This window comes from Bombina bombina, chromosome 3 (assembly GCF_027579735.1).
Source record: "Bombina bombina isolate aBomBom1 chromosome 3, aBomBom1.pri, whole genome shotgun sequence".
NCBI lineage: Eukaryota > Metazoa > Chordata > Amphibia > Anura > Bombinatoridae > Bombina > Bombina bombina.
The window spans coordinates 47593994-47616667 of record NC_069501.1 but is presented as its reverse complement, the minus strand read 5'-3'; the positions used below and the strand labels follow the sequence as shown (position 1 = coordinate 47616667).

General features: G+C 42.2%; 1 protein-coding gene across 2 annotated transcripts in view; it reads right to left on the bottom strand.

Moving 5' to 3' along the window:
• The window catches only part of SIDT1 (SID1 transmembrane family member 1), a 321104-nt gene that overhangs the window by 185061 nt on the left and 113369 nt on the right, over nucleotides 1-22674 (bottom strand). For both annotated transcript variants that reach the window (XM_053705818.1, XM_053705819.1), the window contains exons 4-6: nucleotides 9089-9253; nucleotides 7554-7599; nucleotides 1025-1126 (exon numbers count right to left, since the gene is read on the bottom strand). In XM_053705818.1, the coding sequence (XP_053561793.1) occupies nucleotides 1025-1126; nucleotides 7554-7599; nucleotides 9089-9253 (313 nt within the window). The remainder of the gene's footprint in view (nucleotides 1-1024; nucleotides 1127-7553; nucleotides 7600-9088; nucleotides 9254-22674) is intronic.

Sequence of the window (22674 nt, the reverse complement as noted above, 5' to 3'; positions counted from 1 at the left end):
TCTTTGCCTCCTTCTAGTGTAAGGGAAGAGAAATTTCCAGGAGTAATGGATCATGGACCCTCCACACCTGTTGAAAGAAATCTATTCCTGCATCATTTGAAAAACGCACTTCAGGTCCTAGGATCTAACTCACGAATCATCCATTTATGAATCATAAACATAATCAGTGTAAAATACTGTTAGTTTTTGTTATGCTTATATTACATCTTGTCCTTTATCAAAACTCATGAATAAAGTAGTTTTTTCCCCCCTGGATATCTATTAGCCCTGGCTCTGTAACCAGTGAAATCTCCAACTCAAAATTTTTACAGCAGAATACTATCTGGTTCCTATCTGGTTGCCCATCAGAGAAATAATTTACCTAAATGTGAGGGGAAATGTTTATAAAAATGCACTTTCTTTGCCCCCATTAAAAAATATAAAAAAGAGAAACCTCAAACCTGAAATGTTTTGCATGCACAATATACTTACCTAGGAACCCCCTAATAAAAATGTATGACTGAGACTCAAACTCTTGTGATCTAAATGTGATCTAAATGTGACATCAGTTTTAGTTCCAAGGAGCTAGGACCATGCTGAGCTGAGATATAGAGTTTTCCGTAATCATCTGTACAACCAAAGATGGCTGCCGTGGTTAAACCAAATAAAATTAAAATAAAACACTGGTGGTTTAGAGGTAATCACTCAAAAAAAAAAATTAGGAAAATTAAAAATGGTCAAGCAACCTATGTTGGACCACTTGAGACAGATTGACCCATTTGTTAATGTCAGAATCTGCAGGGGTAAAATAGCTCCTGCCAGAAATAGACAATGTATTTCTATTCTATTGTATTAATGTATAAACTGAGGATTATAGAATTTCTCTAGAGTTTTGAGTGCGCTGTCTGGATCGATCACATTAGAAGTCACAAAAATCACCTCCCACATCATTGTGACTCTCTAGCCCTATCACAGTAGATAACTTACCCCCACCCACGTCTGAGTGCCAGCGCTAAAAACTGGTGTCATTTATAATCACACTCACCGCAACATCCTGAACAGACACCACAGAGCAGGGAAAGGCTTCTGGGGACTGCACCTTAATGATGACTGAATCCACATTCTCAGGCAACCTATAGAGAAAATACTAAGGAAAGAGAAAAATGTGGAGTTATAGCTCCTTCTCATCTGAGAGCAGATATTAACCGCACAAGACCATAGCACAACTGTATTACCCTGTTTTTCTTTTACAAGAAGCACCAATAAAGCCTATTTTTACTTGCACCATGCTTGCGGTTTAATTATGTCAACGGAACAGGTAATTTTCCTCTTTGTTACAAAATAAAGACCTATGTGTACACATGCAATAACGTGCTATGGACAAACAAGCAGATTACATAAACTTAACACTGGACAGCTTCAATGTATTATATTCTTTTATCTTAATAAAACTTGCTCTAATCATAATTACAAACGCGTGTATTTTGCTTTAAGAACATCAGTAGACATCTGTATATACAACAAGCTGAAAGCCCAATATAATGAAATAATAGAACATAACCTCTACTCTACCTACTACACAGTGCCAGCTACTCTCACCTAGTGGCGTAAAGGGACATTATTATTATTTAAAAAAAAATTATTTCCTGATTCAGATAGAAAATATAATTTTAAACAACTTTCCAATTTACTTCTATTATCTAATTTGTTTCATTCTCTTGGTATCTTTTTTTGAAGGAGCAGCAATGTACTACTGGGAGTTCCAGAAGCCCAGATAGGCCGGCAAGGTTTTGCTGGTCCTCCGGCGGTCGACCGGCGATGTTTTAGCGCATCTCTGTGACACATTATTTAAATATTGATTATAAATTTAGCGACATAGCTTCATAGTTTTAATAAGGAGATTTATTATTTATAGTATAGTTTATTTTAGTGATTTCTTTTTTGACAGTAGGCCGGTAGCTGGGCATTCCAGGGGAGTGCAGGTTAGACATTAAGTGTAGGCGGTATTAGGGACTTAGCTGGACGTACTGGGGGGGTGTAGGTTAGGCGTGACGTAGGTGTAGGTGGTAAAGGGGAGTGTAGGTTAGCTGTAATGTAGGTGTAGGCGGTCTGTGGGAGGTAGTGAGATGGAGCAGGGGGAGTGTAGTTTAGCCATGATATAATTATAAGCTTCCAATGGGAGATAGCGGCGAGTTCCAATGGGAGATAGCAGCGAGTGCTAGTGGGAGTAGCCTGCACTTTGCTTCGGACACATCGACACAAGATCGATATGTTCAAAGCAGCAAAGTGCAATTTGGTAAGCATAATTTATGTTTTTCTTCATAAATGGAAAGAGTCCACAGCTGCATTCATTACTTTTGGGAAAACAATACCTAAGCTATAGAGGACACTGAATGTCAAGACGGGAGGGTACAAGAGGCGGCCCATTCTGAGGGCACCAGGCCTGAAACCACTACCCTACAAAACCCTGCTTCGTCCGAAGCCTAAAACATTGAAAGGAAAAGGCCCCAAGAACACTGACCCACATATAGTCCGGAAGCCTAGCTAGAGACCGTGAAATCAGGCTCAACTGAACCAACAGTCCTCCAGGAGACACCGTCGCCCAGCGGACGGCCCCCAACCACACACCCCTTGCAAGCGAAGGGAACACCAGCCCAAAACACCCAAAGGGTCAGGGCAAGAAAAAACCCAAAAGAAATCGAAAGGACACCACAAAATTCCAGAAAGGAAGACCCCTATAACGAGCCCAGCCCATAAAGACCCAAATGGGTCCAAACAAATAAGGGGAGGCAACGCCCAGACCAACATAACACAGGCCTAGGACCGGGCATCCGAAACAACGATATCTACTCTCCACGTCGAGTGGAAGCACCGAAACGACAACAGAAAACTTATTCTCAAGTCGTCAGGACCTAGAATACTGAAGTATTCAACACAAATGCGTGTAGCAAACCCAGGGGAGTGAACACCAGAGACAGAAAACTTTACTAAAAGTAAGAGGCAGCCAAACAAGATATCGGGTAGCAAAAACTCTCAAACAGAGGGCACCCTCTAGGCAATCCCAGCTGCCAGTCCAACACATAGGTCCCAAGGGGGAGAAGTATAGAACCTCAACTAGGCCCATTACACCCCCCGCAGAACAACAATCTTGGGACCTACTTCCAGCCAGGCCAGTCCAAGCAACAGTAGGTACAAAAACAGGGGAATAGAAGAATCCGGCACCTGCTCACAAAAGAGCGTAAAAAAACCCCAAAAAAACGGCTTCAGCCATTCCACAGAGCTCGGGAACCCCCCCCCCCCCCCCCGAAGCTTCATAAAGACAGTCGACAAGGCTGAAAACCCAGAAGAGTCTAGCAATGGCCCATCTCGAAGCGGAGTCAGCAAGAAACCGGAAGAACAGAACAACCCAGAGAGCATGCCTCTCTCTAAATAGGTTAAACCCTCTGTTCCATCCCTTGAATTCTAGGAAAAGTCCTAATCAAGGCCTCCTTATAGGAGAAGAAGCCCCTTAAGAAAAAAGGGGCCATTAGAGACAGAGTACCTGCCCACAAGGCACAAGGCCACAGGTCTAATAAGAGAACACTCTCTAAAGCAGATGAACCTGGAAGGAATCCCCTGAAAACCTAGCGCACAGAAGGGTGCATAATCTGCAGTGGTTATCCCTATAACCCCTTGCCTGCAGAACCGCAAGGCCATCAGGGTACTTCAGCAAACCGTCCAAGGGAAACCGTTCATTGAGCCTAGGCAAAGCCAATGATAGCGGTACTCAGGAAATCTGTCCGTCGACCAACTCTACTAGCCAGACCAAAGGTCATAGTCCATACCTGCAAAAGGAGAACCCAGAACCTGCCCTGGATCCTGAAAAGACCTGTTAATAGTGCTTTGGCAAGGATATCTGCCGGACATGCGATATGAAGAGTACATAGTCACAGCTGGATATGAACTCCAGACTTTCAGCCTTCAAAGAAGCATAGTTGCCTCTAAGCCACTGTGGTACACCATGAATGAGATCCACAAGAGAAACGATAAGCAACAGCCTCAGCAACCAGAAGAGCCAGGGCATTGTTTAAAAAAAACGATATGCCCCAATTAGAAATCCCCGTCTGACCTAGAAACAGACCCACAGGGAGATATTAATGTACTATCAGGGAGAACCCGGAGAACGAGACTCCTCGCAAGTCCTGACCTAAGGAGGAGACCACCCCATGCCGAAGTCCAATGCTCCAAAGGAGCTAAGGCATCTTGAACCAAGACACTAGAGCCCAGAGGCTTTAGACTGCCACAAGACGACCCAAGCAAGGGAAAACCACGAGGACAAGGTCACTCAATCAAGGCAAATCTCCACCTCACCATACGAGACAGAGGGGAACCTGAATGTAAGGATAGGGAACATCCCCAGATCCAGGAAACTCCCAAGTAGAGCCAAAAAGAACTCTCTCAAACGGAAATTCAGGTCTCCAAAGGAGACCTAACTCACATGGAGGAACGGATAAAATCCAAAGGGTCTCAAAAAGAGAGCAATCCCCTCCCAAAGGGAAACCCAGGGCCCCGTAGGGAGACTTAACCCACATAGGGAAGTCCAAAGGTCTCACTGACTAGAGAACCCCGGAAGAAGCACATCCAACAGGACAATTCCTAGAGCCTCAGAAAAGCCAAACCGCCTTAAACCAGCGGTAAGGAGGCGCTAAAACTCCAATCCTCCCACGTGAGGAAGAATACTCTAGGTCCCGAGAGACTCGATAGCAAAATGAGTTACGCATAGGAACGCCACTGACCCAGTCATCCAACTTGAAGGCTCAGTAAGGACTGAAACAATCCTTCCAGCTTTACGGACCCATGAGTCCTCGATATATTGCTTAGCTGAAACTTGTAATGAAAACAAGAAATACGTGTCAGGCCACGAGACAGAAGATCTGAACCCAAACAGGACCAGCCTGCAACAGGGCCATAACTGTCAAGCTCCCTAAAGCCTCCCTCAGAGGGGAAGAGATAACAGACAAACATAGGACTAACATGTCTTTAACATCTTCTGCAGAAGTAACAGCGAGAATCGATCCCAGAGATAGTTCCCGAAGGAAACATATAATCAAAATAAAAGTCATCCTAACCGGATAAAAGAAATATAAGGCAGCCCGTAGGCAAACGCCTAAGAAGGAACAGGCAGACTCGCAGGACCAGCCAAATGGAACCTTAATCTTCCAACAAAAACTGGGAAGGATCTCAGCAACTGACAATCAGGAGATTACGTCATCCCCACATGTCTAATGAGGTGAACCATTTGAAGCAGAATACTGCGGATTCCTGTATCCATTAAGGATAGGATCCTCTAATAACTCAAAAACGTGTCTGAGTAAAACATGAAGGTGCGCTATTCTGTAACGAAAGGCACAACACTCAGGGACAGCTACACCCGCAGGGAACTGTATAGGCCCCCCCCCAAAGCCGGTAGACCCAGGACGATCGGGCACGAGCACAAACACAAATAAACGTCTGGACTTTGCAGACGCATAATCGCCAAAAATATGTGAAAGCGAATACGAGCTGCAACCTCCGGGGGGAACAAGCCGCCCTGTAAGGAGGGATAAACATAATCTGGGTTACCCACATGTGTAGTAGTAGGGAGCGGTAGGGAACTCGCCTCTCGGAGGACAGAACCCCCAGAGGCGGATGGCTCAGCAGACCCCTGCTTCCCCGAGCCCGAGGAACAAGGTTCTCTAATACGGCATATCGAACATAACTAGTTGACCTGTGTCAACTGGGCCAATTCGCATTCTTCACAAGTCGAAGAATCTGAATCTGAAATTTTAACAGTCTCAGCATAACTAGATAGAGAATATAATAATAATGGACTTAAGAAAAAACTTAAACGGCACCTGACACCCACAATGGCTGGGGCACTCACCACCTCCTAGAACCAGACACTAGCAGAATCTAATTTCTTTAGTCGCCAAATGGTCAGGAATGCAGAAATTGAAGACCAAAACATAAACACGTCCAGTCACAAGGTAAACCGTACAGTCCTAAAAAAGCGCGCCCAACCATAAGGTCTTGTCACTTTCAAAGGCCTTTATGTTCTAAGCCAAGAGTCGAGTTAACACTACACATAAGCAGATTGAATCACATAACAAACATGATAAAAAAAAACCCTGTTCAATAATCCCCCTCGGGAGATATTAACCCTCGATTCCAAGATACCAAAGGAGCCCCACTGAGGCCCTATATATATACACTTAATAAGTCCCGCAAGATAGTTCCTTATGGAAAACAAATAAGTTACAGTACATTCTGATGAAGTAAAATGAAACAATCTTACCGGAATCTACGCCGTGGAACAGAAACACTGCCCTTCAAGTGTGACGAATAGTAGCAGCGCTTCCGCCATGGACGAGAGAAGAAAGCAGGCAGCGAAGCGAAGTTCGACAACGCTGATTGCTTGTTGAGCTGTTAATATGAGTCGGGATGGTTTCGCAGAAAGACTCTCCCTGCATCTCCGGACTCTAACTTTCATCCCGTCCCATGCCGAAGAGTACTAACCTCCATAAGAGACAAAACAATTTCTGACACTTCTCTGCCAACCTCCTGGGACGAAAGGCAAAGAATGACTGGGGGATAGGGGAAGTGGGAGGAGTATTTAAGCCTTTGGCTGGGGTGTCTTTGCCTCCTCCTGGTGGTCAGGTTCTTATTTCCCAAAAGTAATGAATGCAGCTGTGGACTCTTTCCATTTATGAAGAAAATGCTGACTAGCGGCGATGTCTGCATAACTTTGACACGCCCCTATTCTTTGTCGATGCCGATACTTTGAATATCGGAGCCACTGACTTGCACAGCCAATAATAAACACTGACAACATGACTAACATGCAAAATGGCCACTATCTGCAAATGTTTCCTTTTATAGTGAGTTAATGGAATTAATGGAGTTCATGTGTGTGTGTTTTTGTGTAATTGGAAAGCGGCAATTTTTTTAAAATTCAGATTACTTTTTAATGTCATTTACAGATTTGTATATTGATTTTGCAACTGGTAATATCTTGTAGATATGTTTTATTCATGTTCATCATATGATGATGATGACATATTCAGTATAATGTATTAATTGGCGTGAATCTATCGTTATCATAAAGGGCTGTTGTTGGCATAGGCTGCACCTGTTTGTCAGGTGTGAGCGTGCACATTTCGCTGGCCCAATATGTATTAATGATTGATCTGTGGGTGTTGAGAATTTATTAGGTGCTTTTGGTGGTTGAGATTTGATGTTTTCCATATATCGGATATGCTCTTTTTTTTTTAAATACAGTAATGGTGTTATTGTTTAGATTATGAACACTCCGATGACTAAAATCTTTTGAGCTAAACATGACTGGAAAGAGTAGAATTGCCCTAACAGTTATCTGCAAGCAACAATGCGATAATAATCTAATACAAAACATTTTCATTCTGTATTTCTTATTTCCCTTTAATTTCTCTGCCTGGTGCTTCATAAAACAATGGTGGCATCTGTTTTGCGAAGAGACAATTTACCCTTCTTTACGCCAAACATTTTATCCTGTAACCTGAATAATTTTACAAACATACCTGAGGCTGAGACGGAGAGGCGCTGAAATTGAACATCACGCCAGTCCTAAAAATATAAAGAATAGCGCAAGTTCAGTCCAATTAACTCAATACACATCACCAGGAGCACTGAGAAAAAAATATCATTAATCTTTTTCCCTAAAGAAGCTTAAAATAGCTTTATCACCAAGTAACATGATTATAAACATATTAGAGATGGATTTTAAACTGCATCAGGCATTTAACCGGATCCTGTTCACCCCTTTCTGGGCCAGATACTGGAGCTATCATCATTACATCTGGCTGTGCTTGGGTCATTTTATGTAACTAAACAGCTCTACAGAATGTCTTTATACATAGCAGAAATATTTAGCAGTTTTTCTCTGTTTAAGCTGTGTCTACTTGCCAGAATCAGTTACAATAAAAGTGGCCATTGTTAATCACAGAAACATTGGCCATTAAAATCAGCGTTCATATTCATATATTTAAAGTACAAATACATACAGTATAATTGCATAATCAGCAAGTAAATAATAATTAATACAAAGATAATACAAAAGCACTTACTCTGAATTATAAATAAGCAGTGGATTTTTTTCTGACAAATTTCAAATTTTTCTTCAATTTGCAGGCCCCCATGTATCATGTGACAGCTATCAGCCAATCAGACTCATATACATATAAACTTTTGCACATGCTTAGTAGTAGCTAATGCGTCATATAAAAATACTGTGCACAGTTTAATAATAGAAGAAAATTGGGTTAAGGTTAGGGACTGAGGTCAGGGTTAGTTTTGAGGTTGAGGTCAGGGTTAGTGTTGAGGTTAATGTTAGAAACTGAGATCATTGAGGTTAGGGTTAGGGATTAATGTTAGGAAATTGGGTCAGATATAGTGTTGAGGTTAAGGTCAGGAACTGGGGTCAGGGTTAGTTTTGGGGTTAAGGTTAGGGTTAGTGTTAAGGTTAGGGATTGCGGTTAGGGTTAGTGATTAGTTATAAGGTTAGGGATTAGTGTTAGTATTGGGATCAGTGTTAGAATTAAAGTTAAAGTTAGGGAATGTTGTCAGGGTAAGTGTTGTGGTTAAGGTTAGGGATTGGATTATTGTTAAGGAATGGGACAGGGTTAATGTTGGGGTTAAGGGATTGGGTTATTGCTGGGTTAAGGATAGGGATTGGTGTTAAAGTTAGTGATTCATTTAAGGTTAAGAACTGGTGGTAGTGTTGGGATTAAAGCTAGGGACTGGGGTCAGGGTTAAGGTTGAGATTAAAGTTAGGGAATGGGGTCAGGATGTGTTGGGGTTAATGTTATGTGCCAGGATCAGGGTTCATGACAGGGGTCAGGGTTGAGTGTTTAGATTAGGGTTTGGTTGTGCTTAGGAATTGGGGTTAGGATAAGTATTGGGTTAAAATTAGGGATTAGGGTTAGTGTTGGGGGTCATGTGTTCTGTGATATACCTGTGCAGGTGACATTGGTGGAGACACATTTTGACCTAACATACAGTATTACTGTCTATACACTAGGGATATGAACCTTTATAATAAGTGACCTAAACTTACTCCAGCTCGAAGTTATGGAGTCGTGTCACCATCAGCTGATATACCACGTCATACGGCGCCATGGAAGCCACTTCTATGTAGATAAACTTCTCAATTTCCCCCTCAGATTCCTTGGGACAGAGTGTGCGGCTCACTTCATGGTATGTGTAGGTCCTTTTATTGCTGCTGTAGGAGACAATTTATAACGAGTGAAGCAAATATACTGACAAGACAAATACTCCGGGTGGAGGGTCATAACCTTAAAGGGACATAGCACTCAAAACTACATTTATGTATATTAAATAAGTTAAACTATTGTTTGCATAAAAAGGTTAAAGGGACAGTGTACTGTAAAATGGTTTTCCCCTTAATTTGTTTCCCATAACTTGTTATACCAGCTGCAGAGTATAAAATGTATGGTCATTTGCTCCTTTGGGTTTATTTTTGTATATAAATTAGCTGTTTTTTTGTTTTTTTTTAAACCACAACATATTAAAATGTGCTGAGCTGCCATAGAGAGCAGATCTCCTTATTTTATCTTTCTATACAGACAAAAAAGAGAACAACTGAAAATTAACATTGTAGTATCTATAGCTCCCTCCCCCCACTGGGAGTATGATTTCTTATTCTGGCTTTTGTTTACATAGGCCTAGATTTGGAGTTTTGTCGGTAACGACCCGAAAAACTAACGCCGGCTTTTTTCTGGCCGCACCATAAAAATAACTCTGGTATTGAGAGTCCACATAAAGGCTGCGTTAGGCTCCAAAAAAGGAGCGTAGAGCATTTTTAACGCAGCTTCAACTCTCGATACCAGAGTTGCTTACGGACGCGGCCAGCCTCAAAAACGTGCTCGTGCACGATTCCCCCATAGGAAACAATGGGGCTGTTTGAGCTGAAAAAAAACAAACACCTGCAAAAAAGCCGCGTTCAGCTCCTAACGCAGCCCCATTGTTTCCTATGCGGTAACCCTTCCTACGTCTGCACTTAACACTCTAACATGTACCCTGAGTCTAAACACCCCTAACCTTACACTTATTAACCCCTAATCTGCCGCCCCCGCTATCGCTGACCCCTGCATATTATTATTAACCCCTAATCTGCCGCTCCATAAACCGCCGCTACTTACATTATCCCTATGTACCCCTAATCTGCTGCCCTAACATCGCCGACCCCTATATTATATTTATTAACCCCTAATCTGCCCCCCACAACGTCGCCTCCACCTGCCTACACTTATTAACCCCTAATCTGCCGACCGGACCTGAGCGCTACTATAATAAAGTTATTAACCCCTAATCCGCCTCACTAACCCTATCATAAATAGTATTAACCCCTAATCTGCCCTCCCTAGCATCGCCGACACCTAACTTCAAACATTAACCCCTAATCTGCCGACTGGAGCTCACCGCTATTCTAATAAATGTATTAACCCCTAAAGCTAAGTCTAACCCTAACACTAACACCCCCCGAAGTTAAATATAATTTAAATCTAACGAAATTAATTAACTCTTATTAAATAAATTATTCCTATTTAAAGCTAAATACTTACCTGTAAAATAAATCCTAATATAGCTACAATATAAATTATAATTATATTATAGCTATTTTAGGATTAATATTTATTTTACAGGTAACTTTGTATTTATTTTAACCATGTACAATAGCTATTAAATAGTTAAGAACTATTTAATAGCTAAAATAGTTAAAATAATTACAAATTTACCTGTAAAAGAAATCCTAACCTAAGTTACAAATAAACCTAACACTAGACTATCAATAAATTAATTAAATAAACTACCTACAATTATCTACAATTAACCTAACACTACACTATCAATAAATTAATTAAATACAATTGCTACAAATAAATACAATTAAATAAACTAGCTAAAGTACAAAAAATAAAAAAGAACTAAGTTACAAAAAATAAAAAAATATTTACAAACATAAGAAAAATATTACAACAATTTTAAACTAATTACACCTACTCTAAGCCCCCTAATAAAATAACAAAGCCCCCCAAAATAAAAAAAAATCCCTACCCTATTCTAAATTACTAAAGTTCAAAGCTCTTTTACCTTACCAGCCCTGAACAGGGCCCTTTGCGGGGCATGCCCCAAGAAATACAGCTCTTTTGCCTGTAAAAAAAAACATACAATACCCAAGCCCCCCAACATTACAACCCACCACCCACATACCCCTAATCTAACCCAAACCCCCCTTAAATAAACCTAACACTAAGCCCCTGAAGATCATCCTACCTTGTCTTCACCTCACCGGGTATCACACCGATCCGTCCAGAAGAGCTCCTCCGATGTCCTGATCCAAGCCCAAGCGGGGGGCTGAAGAGGTCCATGATCCGGCTGAAGTCTTCATCCAAGCGGGGCAGAAGAGGTCTTCCATCCGATTGAAGTCTTCATCCAAGCGGCATCCATCCGGAGCGAAGCGGCAGCATCCTGAAGACCTCCACCGCGGAACATCCATCCTGGCCGACGACTGAACGACGAATGACGGTTCCTTTAAATGACGTCATCCAAGATGGCGTCCCTCGAATTCCGATTGGCTGATAGGATTCTATCAGCCAATCGGAATTAAGGTAGGAATATTCTGATTGGCTGATGGAATCAGCCAATCAGAATCAAGTTCAATCCGATTGGCTGATCCAATCAGCCAATCAGATTGAGCTTGCATTCTATTGGCTGATCGGAACAGCCAATAGAATGCGAGCTCAATCTGATTGGCTGATCGGATCAGCCAATCGGATTGAACTTGATTCTGATTGGCTGATTCCATCAGCCAATCAGAATATTCCTACCTTAATTCCGATTGGCTGATAGAATCCTATCAGCCAATCGGAATTCGAGGGACGCCATCTTGGATGACGTCATTTAAAGGAACCGTCATTCGTCGTTCAGATCGGAACAGCCAATAGAATGCGAGCTCAATCTGATTGGCTGATCGGATCAGCCAATCGGATTGAACTTGATTCTGATTGGCTGATTCCATCAGCCAATCAGAATATTCCTACCTTAATTCCGATTGGCTGATAGAATCCTATCAGCCAATCGGAATTCGAGGGACGCCATCTTGGATGACGTCATTTAAAGGAACCGTCATTCGTCGTTCAGTCGTCGGCCAGGATGGATGTTCCGCGGTGGAGGTCTTCAGGATGCTGCCGCTTCGCTCCGGATGGATGCCGCTTGGATGAAGACTTCAATCGGATGGAAGACCTCTTCTGCCCCGCTTGGATGAAGACTTCAGCCGGATCATGGACCTCTTCAGCCCCCCGCTTGGGCTTGGATCAGGACATCGGAGGAGCTCTTCTGGACGGATCGGTGTGATACCCGGTGAGGTGAAGACAAGGTAGGATGATCTTCAGGGGCTTAGTGTTAGGTTTATTTAAGGGGGGTTTGGGTTAGATTAGGGGTATGTGGGTGGTGGGTTGTAATGTTGGGGGGCTTGGGTATTGTATGTTTTTTTTTACAGGCAAAAGAGCTGTATTTCTTGGGGCATGCCCCGCAAAGGGCCCTGTTCAGGGCTGGTAAGGTAAAAGAGCTTTGAACTTTAGTAATTTAGAATAGGGTAGGGCATTTTTTTATTTTGGGGGGCTTTGTTATTTTATTAGGGGGCTTAGAGTAGGTGTAATTAGTTTAAAATTGTTGTAATATTTTTCTTATGTTTGTAAATATTTTTTTATTTTTTGTAACTTAGTTCTTTTTTATTTTTTGTACTTTAGCTAGTTTATTTAATTGTATTTATTTGTAGCAATTGTATTTAATTAATTTATTGATAGTGTAGTGTTAGGTTAATTGTAGATAATTGTAGGTAGTTTATTTAATTAATTTATTGATAGTCTAGTGTTAGGTTTAATTGTAACTTAGGTTAGGATTTCTTTTACAGGTAAATTTGTAATTATTTTAACTATTTTAGCTATTAAATAGTTCTTAACTATTTAATAGCTATTGTACCTGGTTAAAATAAATACAAAGTTACCTGTAAAATAAATATTAATCCTAAAATAGCTATAATATAATTATAATTTATATTGTAGCTATATTAGGATTTATTTTACAGGTAAGTATTTAGCATTAAATTGGAATAAATTATTTAATAAGAGTTAATTAATTTCGTTAGATTTAAATTATATTTAACTTAGGGGGGTGTTAGTATTAGGGTTAGACTTAGCTTTAGGGGTTAATCCATTTATTAGAATAGCGGCGAGATTCGGTCGGCAGATTAGGGGTTAATGTTTGAAGTTAGGTGTCGGCGATGTTAGGGAGGGCAGATTAGGGGTTAATACTATTTATTATAGGGTTAGTGAGGCGGATTAGGGGTTAATAACTTTATTATAGTAGCGCTCAGGTCCGGTCGGCAGATTAGGGGTTAATAAGTGTAGGCAGGTGGAGGCGACGTTGAGGGGGGCAGATTAGGGGTTAATAAATATAATATAGGGGTCGGCGGTGTTAGGGGCAGCAGATTAGGGGTACATAAGGATAACGTAGGTGGCGGCGCTTTGCGGTCAGCAGATTAGGGGTTAATAAGTGTAGGCAGGTGGAGGCGACGTTGTGGGGGGCAGGTTAGGGGTTAATAAATATAATACAGGGGTCGGCGGTGTTAGGGGCAGCAGATTAGGGGTACATAAGTATAACGTAGGTGGCGGTCGGCAGATTAGGGGTTAAAAATTTTTTTTCAAGTGTTGCCGATGTGGGGGGACCTCGGTTTAGGGGTACATAGGTAGTTTATGGGTGTTAGTGTACTTTAGAGTACAGTAGTTAAGAGCTTTATAAACCGGCGTTAGCCCAGAAAGCTCTTAACTACTGACTTTTTTCCTGCGGCTGGAGTTTTGTCGTTAGATGTCTAACGCTCACTTCAGAAACGACTCTAAATACCGGAGTTATAAAAATCCCATTGAAAAGATAGGATACGCAATTTACGTAAGGGGATTTGCGGTATGGAAAAGTCGCAGCTGGAAAGTGAGCGTTAGACCCTATTTTGAGTGACTCCAAATACCGGCGGTAGCCTAAAACCAGCGTTAGGAGCCTCTAACGCTGGTTTTCACGGCTACCGAAAAACTCCAAATCTAGGCCATAGTTTTTCTATATCCATTACTGCAGTACCAAAGCTTTTAGCATAGGTGGTGATTTCAGAAGGTGAAAACTGTACACTACACTGTCCCTTTAAGTAAAACCTGTTTAAAACTGAAGTAAAACTAACAGGAAGTGCATGTTTTGTGTACAAGTGATTTTAGGCATCTCTTGCTAATTGGCTAATAAGAAAAAGTCTCACACAAGTTGTTTTATTCAGCACAGTAACATCCCTTCTCTAAATTCATACATTTTAAATATTCACTTTGAGATAGAAGAAGAAATTAGTACAAAGTCCCTTTAAGTGAATCTGCAGAGTATGGCATCTTCATCCCTGCTTTACTACACTGTGACTGCAAAATTAAAGGGACGTTATAGTGAAAAAATGACATGGTCCCATTTGTTAGAGCATGTCATTTTTTCACTCTGTAATGGTATGAATTTAAAGGGACACTGTACCCAAATTTTTTCTTTTGTGATTCAGATAGATCATGACATTTTAAGCAACGTTCTAATGTATTCCTATTATCAAATGTTATTTATTCTCTTGGTATCTTTATTTGAAATGCAAGAATATAAGTTTAGATGCCGGCCCATTTTTGATGAACAACCTAGGTTGTCCTTGCTGATTGGTGGATAAATTCATCCACCAATCAAAAACTGCTGTCCAGTGTCCTGAACCAAGAAAAAAAGCTTAGATGCCTTCTTTTTCATATAAAGATAGCAAAGAAAGAAGAAACATTGATAATAGGAGTAAATTAGAAAGTTGCTTAAAATTGCATGCTCTATCTGAATCACGAAAGAAAAATTTTCGGTTCAGTGTCCCTTTAACCCCTGCAAAAGAGTTAAACACAAAGGTAAATTACAGCTCGGGAGCCACAGAGAAAGCCAATGTTTTACAGGACCCTCTGAAAACACAGGTTTAAGCTGGGCAAGTGAATACCAGAATAATGCACAGAAACATGCATGGGGTGGAACATGCACTTATTTCCAGAAGGCGAATGCACTTTTAGCTTAGTCACAAAATTACAACAAGCCCTTAATCATGTACATGTTTTTAAGATATTAAACATTTTTAATTAAAACAAGTACAAAGGAAGATCACATGTCACAAAATACACAAAAACAAGCTTTATGCTTACCTGATAAATTTCTTTCTTTCCGGGCATGGAGAGTCCATGACTTCATTCCAATTACTAGTGGGATATTCAACTCCTGGCCAGCAGGAGGAGGCAAAGAGCACCCCAGCAGAGCTGTTAAGTGTAACTTCCCTTACCCATAATCCCCAGTCATTCAGCCAAAGCAAAATGGAAAAAACAAAATGTATGCTTACCTGATAAATTTATTTCTCTTGTGGTGTATCCAGTCCACAGGTTCATCCATTACTTGTGGGATATTCTCCTTCCCAACAGGAAGCTGCAAGAGGACACCCACAGCAGAGCTGTCTATATAGCTCCTCCCCTAACTGCCACCCCCAGTCATTCGACCGAAGACAAGCAAGAAAAAAAGGAGAAACTATAGGGTGCAGTGGTGACTGTAGTTTAAAAATAAAAAACACCTGCCTTAAAATGACAGGGCGGGCCGTGGACTGGATACACCACAAGAGAAATAAATGTATCAGGTAAGCATAAATTTTGTTTTCTCTTGTAAAGGTGTATCCAGTCCACGGTTACTTGTGGGATACCAATACCAAAGCTTTAGGACACGGATGAAGGGAGGGACAAGGCAGGCACTTAAACGGAAGGCACCACTGCCTGTAAGACCTTTCTCCCAAAAATAGCCTCCGAGGAAGCAAAAGTATCAAATTTGTAGAATTTAGAAAAAGTATGAAGCGAAGACCAAGTCGCCGCCTAACAAATCTGTTCAAAAGAGGCCTCATTTTTAAAAGCCCATGTGGAAGCCACCGCTCTAGTGGAATGAGCTGTAATTCCTTCAGGAGGCTGCTGGCCAGCAGTCTCATAAGCTAAGCGGATTAAGCTTCTCAGCTTAAGCCTTTTGGCCTTTCCTCTGTCCAGAGTAGACAACAAACAAAGCAGATGTTTGACGAAAATCCTTCGTAGCTTGTAAATAAAACTTTAAAGCACGAACTACATCAAGATTGTGTAATAGACATTCCTTCTTAGAGGAAGGATTAGGACATAATGAAGGAACAACGATCTACTGATTGATATTCTTATAAGATACTACTTTAGGAAGAAAACCAGGTTTGGTACGTAAAACTACCTTATCTGCATGGAAAATTAGATAAGGGGAATCACACTGCAAAGCAGATAACTCCGAAACTCTTTGAGCCAAGGAGATAGCTACTAAAAACAGAACTTTCCAAGATAAAAGTTTAATATCTATGGAATGCAAAGGTTAAAAAGGAACCCCTTGAAGAACTTTAAGAACTAAATTTAAACTCCATGGCGGAGCAACAGGTTTAAACACAAGCTTGATTCTAACCAAAGCCTGACAAAACGCCTGAACGTCTGGAACCTCAGCCAGACATTTATGCAAAAGAATAGACAGAGCAGAAATCTGTCCCTTTAATGAACTAGCTGACAATCCCTTCTCCAATCCTTCTTGGAGAAAAGATAATATCCTAGGAATCCTGACCTTACTCCATGAGTAACCCTTGGATTCACACCAGTGAAGATATTTACACTATATCTTATGATAGATCTTCCTGGTGACAGGCTTTCGAGCCTGAATTAAGGTATCAATGACCGATTCGGAAAAACCACGCTTTGATAGAATGAAGCGTTCAATTGGGCAAATACCTCCGGATGGAGCTCCCACTCCCCCGGATGAAAAGTCTGCCGACTTAGAAAATCCGCCTCCCAGTTCTCTACTCCTGGGATATGCATAGCTGAGAGATGGCAAGAGTGAACCTCTGCCCATAGAATTATCTTTGAAACCTCCAACATTGCCAGGGGGCTCCTTGTTCCCCCCTGATGGTTGATATAGGCTACAGTTGTGATGTTGTCCGACTGAAATCTGATGAACCTGACCGCAGCTAGCTGAGGCCAAGCCTGAAGAGCATTGAATATCACTCTTAGTTCCAGAATGTTTATTGGAAGGAGTCCACGAACCCTGAGCCTTCAGGGAGTTCCAGACTGCACCCCAGCCCAGAAGGCTGGCATCTGTCGTTACTATAGTCCATTCTGGCCTGCGGAAACTCATTCCCTTGGACAGATGGACCCAAGATAGCCACCAGAGAAGAGAATCCCTGGTCTCTTGATCCAGATTTAGTAGAGGGGACAAATATGTGTAATCCCCATTCCACTGATTGAGCATGCAAAGTTGGAGTGGTCTGAGATGTAGGCGGGCAAACGGAACTATGTCCATTGCCGCTACCATTAATCCAATTACCTCCATACACTGAGCCACTGACGGATGGGAAGTGGAATAAAGAGCACGGCAGGAAGTTAGAAGTTTTAGTCTGTTTGGTCCTTAACTTGTTGGACCTATCCTGGGGAAGGGCGTGGAATTTTCCTCCAGTAATATCAAAAATGATCTCCTTCAGTCCAGGCCCAAATAGGGTCTGCCCTTTGAAGGGGATATTGAGAAGTTTAGACTTTGAAGTGACATCAGCTGACCAGGATTTAAGCCATAGCGCCCTACGCGCCTGAATGGCAAAACCTGAATTTTTAGCCGTTAGCTTGGTTAAATGAAAAACGGCGTCAGAAATAAATGAATTGGCTAACTTAAGAGCTTTAAGCCTGTCAAGGATATAATCCAACGGGGTTTCTACCTGTAGAGCCTCCTCCAGAGACTCAAACCAGAAAGCCGCTGCAGCAGTGACTGGGGCAATGCATGCAAGAGGCTGGAGAATAAAACCTTGTTGTATAAAGATTTTCTTAAGGAAACCCTCTAATTTTTTATCCATAGGATCTAGGAAAGCACAACTGTCCTCGACAGGAATAGTTGTACGCTTAGCTAGGGTAGAGACTGCTCCCTCCACCTTAGGGACCGTCTGCCACGAGTCCCGTGTAGCGGCATCTATAGGAAACATCTTTTTAAAAGCAGGAGGGGGAGAGAACGGCACACCTGGTCTATACCATTCCTTAGTAATAATTTCTGAAAACCTCTTAGGGATTGGAAAAACGTCAGTGTAAACAGGCACTGCAAAGTATTTGTCCATTTTACACAATTTCTCTGGGACTACAATGGTGTCACAGTCATTCAGAGTCGCTAAAACCTCCCTGAGCAACACGCGGAGGTGTTCAAGCTTAAATTTAAATGCTGTCATTTCAGAGTCAGACTGAAGTAACGCCTTCCCTGAATCAGAGAAGTCACCCACAGATAGAAGCTCTCCTGCTTCAACTTCTGCACATTGTGAGGGTATATCAGACATAGCTACTAAAGCGTCAGAGAGCTCTGTATTTGCTCTAGCCCCAGAGCTGTCTCGCTTTCCTTGTAACCCTGGCAGTTTGGACAATACCTCTGTGAGGGTATGATTCATAACTGCCGCCATGTCTTAAAACGCCATGTCTTAAAACGCAGGTAAACGCATTGGACGCGCTAGATATACTTGGCGTCCCTTGAGCGGGAGTTATAGGTTCTGACACGTGGGGAGAGCTAGATGGCATAACCTCCCTTTTGTCAGTCTCAGAAATCTCAGGTGATAAATCTTTAAAAGCCATAATATGATCTTTATAACTTATAGAAAAGTCAGTGCATTTGGTACACATTCTAAGAGGGGGTTCCACAATGACTTCTAAACATAATGAACAAGGAGTTTCCTCTATGTCAGACATGTTTAACAGACTAGTAATGAGACCAGCAAGCTTGGAAAACACTTTAATAAATGTGAAAAAAGCAATAATATAAAAACGGTACTGTGCCTTTAAGAGAAAAAAACTACCACATAAACTTCAAAACAGGGATAAAAAGTAGTAAACTCTACGAAATTTTTACAGTGTGTATAAGGGACTAAAGCAGCATTGCACCCACTTGCAAATGGATGATTAACCCCTCAGGCCCAAAAACGAATTAGAAAAACATTAAAACTGCTAAAAAACAGTCAAACACACTGCCACAGCGTGCTGTGGCTCCTACCTGCCCTTAAAAACTATTTTTGCAGGAACAAAACCCTCTATAGAGGACCTATAAGCCAGAGGACTCCTTCAGGGAAGCTGGATGTCTCAGACTGAAAATCAACTGCACATTTAGCGCTTGAAAATAGGCCCCTCCCTACCATGTACTCAAAGTCAGAGGGCCTTAAAAAAGTACTCCTAGGAGTAATCTAACAAGCCATGTGGAAAACTAGGCCCCAAATAAAGATTTATCACCCTCAGAGAAAAAACGTTTTTATCTTTATAAATCATGCAAACGTTTTTACACTAAGTAATATAAGTATTAACAGGAATATTACCCTTATTTGCAAGCATGATCCCAGTTGTTGTTAAATCACTATATCAGGCTTACCTTAAATATACCAGGCACTGTCAGCATTTTCTAGACCTTATCATCTCTCTAGAAAAAAATATACTGAACATACCTCAAAGCAGGCAATCTGCAGACCGTCCCCCCAACTGAAGTTTTCTTTCCATACTCTTCAGTTATGTGTGAGAACAGCAATGGGCCTTAGTTACAAACCGCTAAGATCATCAAAACCTCCAGGCAGAATTCTTCTTCCAATTTCTGCCTGAGAGTAAAAACAGTACAACGCCGGTACCGTTTAAAAATAACAAACTTTTGATTGAAGGTAAAAACTACACTAAGTCACCACATCTCTCTTGATACTTCCTTTCTTGTCGAGAGCTGCAAGAGAATGACTGGGGGTGGCAGTTAGGGGAGGAGCTATATAGACAGCTCTGCTGTGGATGTCCTCTTGCAGCTTCCTGTTGGGAAGGAGAATATCCCACAAGTAATGGATGAACCCGTGGACTGGATACACCTTTACAAGAGAAAGAAGCTAACACAAAGGTAAAGAGGTGCCTGAGGATTATACAAAAAAACCTGCCGAATTAATTTTAAATAAGGGCGGGGTCGTGGAAACTCCATGCCCGGAAAGAAAGACATTTATCAGGTAAGCATACATTTTGTTTACTTTCCTATGGCATGGAGAGTCCACAACTTAATTCCAATTACTAGTGGGAACCAAAACCCAAGCTAGGGGACACAGAATGAAAAAGGCGGGACAGGCAGATCTAAACAGAAGGCACCACCGCTTGAAGAACTTTTCTCCCAAAAGAAGCCTCAGCCGACATGCAAGAGCTATTAGAATCACGGATGCTCTCTCCTGTGTGATACGAGCAATGACTCGTGCAAGGAGAGCAAACGGAGGAAACAGGTATGCTAGAGAGAAGTTCAAAGGAACCGCCAGAGCATCTATCAGAGCGGCCTGAGGATCTCTTGACCTTGAACCGTAGTTTGGAAGCTTGGCATTTTGACAAGACGCCATCAGGTCCACCTTCGGAACCCCCCACCTGAGGGTTATCTTTGAGAACACCTCCAAATGGAGAGCCCACTCCCCAGGATGAAAGGTCTGTCTGCTCAGAAAATCCGCCTCACAGTTCTCCACCCCTGGAATGTGGATGGCAGATAAGAGACAATCGTGAGCTACCGCCCACTGAAAAATGCAAGTCACCTCCTTCATACCAAAGGAACTCTGAGTTCCTCCCTGGTGGTTGATGTAAGCCACTTAGGTGATGTTGTCCGACTGGAATCTGATAAACCGAACTAAAGATAATTGAGGCCAAGCTGTCAACGCATTGAAGATTGCTCTCAACTCTAAAATGTTTATGGGAAGAGAAGCCTCCTCCCGAGTCCACAGTCCCTGAGCTTTTAATGAGCCCAAAACTGCTCCCCAGCCTAACAGGCTGGCGTCCCGTGGTCGTAATCACCCAGGAAGGTCTCAGGAAGCATGTGCCCCAAGACAGATGGTCCTGTGAAATCCACCACAAGAGACAGTCTCTTGTTAGGGGATCCAGATCTATCCTCTGTAAGAGATCTGAGTGTGTCAGGGTGCCAGGAATCAGACTGAGACGAGACGTGAAAAAATAATCACACCTTTATTAATAGCAAAAAATAATAAAAAGTCCACAAGTCAAATAACAAGCCAGGAGTCAAAACCAGAGCAGGTAGTTAGACGAGCCGGGTCAGGAGCCAAAGCGAATAGTCAGACGAGCCGATTCAGGAGCCAAAGCAAGTAGTCAGACGAGCCGGAATCAGGAACAAGGAGAACAGCAGAGTCAGGAACAAGCCAGGGATCAGGAACCAGGGGGGACGTCAGACAGCCAGGTAATACACAGGAACTCTCACAAACAGGTCTGAGACAACGCAAGGGCAAAGCATACTGAACAGAGGCCCTTTAAATAATAAGTGATGACATCACAATTCTGAGACTGCAACCTGTCTCACATGGATGATGTACACCAGTCTGGCCATAAAAGGGCATGCAGGAAATGAACAGCATCACACACTATGCACCAGAGTCAGCAAGAGAGGTGAGTAAAATGGCTGCCAGCAGCACATGGCAAACAAAGCAGGGAAAAACCCTGACAGAGTGGTTTCCATTTCATTGGCTGAGCATGCATAACTGCAGAGGTCTCAGATGGAACCGAGCAAACAGAATGATATCCATGGAAGCTACCATGAGGCCAATCACCGCCATGCATTGAGCCACTGATGGGCGAACAGAAGACTGGAGAGAAACGCAGGAAGCAAGAAGTTTGGATTTTCTGACATCCGTCAGAATTTTTTTCATGGATAGAGAATCTATAATTGTTCCCAAGAAACATTCTCTTGCGTCTGGCACTAGGGAACTCTTTTCTAGATTCACTTTCCACCCGTGGGAACGTAGAATAGATAACAGGTCTGTATGAGATCTTGGTAGTTGAAAAGATGACGCCTGAACTAACATGTAGTCCAGGTAAGGCGCCACCGCTATTCCCTGAGATCTGACCACAACCAAGAGAGCCCCCAGAAGCTTTATGGGAGCTGTAGCAAGACCAAAAGGAAGGGCAACAAACTGGAAGTGCTTGTCCAGGAAGTCAAACCTCAGAAACTGGCAAAAAGTTCCTCTAAAGGAACTGGAAAAATTACTCCAAGGAAGGATAGGTCCTCTATGCAGCTTAAGAAGGCCTTCCTCTTTACCTGGTTTGTAGATAATCTTGACAGGAGAAATCTGCCCCTTGGAGGGCAAGACTTAAATCCTATTCTGTAACCCTGGGATACTTTATCAACAGCCCAAGGATCTGGGACATTGCGTATCCAAGCCTGCCGAAAAAGAGAAAGCCTGCCCCCCACTTGATCCAAAAAGCGATCAGGGGCGGACCCTTCATACTGATTATAAATCAGTGGATGGCTTCTTGGCTTGCTTCCCCTTTTTCCAGGGTTGACTGGACCTCCATGAGGTCTTGGATTGCTCTGGTTTGGAAGAAGAGGAGAAAAATTTCTGTCCTTTAAAGTTACGAAAGGAACGACAATTAGAATTCTGGTGACCCTTACGTCTTGAGGTAGGAAAGATCCCTTTCCACCCGTAATTTCAGAAATAATCTCCGCTAGACCAGGACCAAATAAAGTCTTACCCTT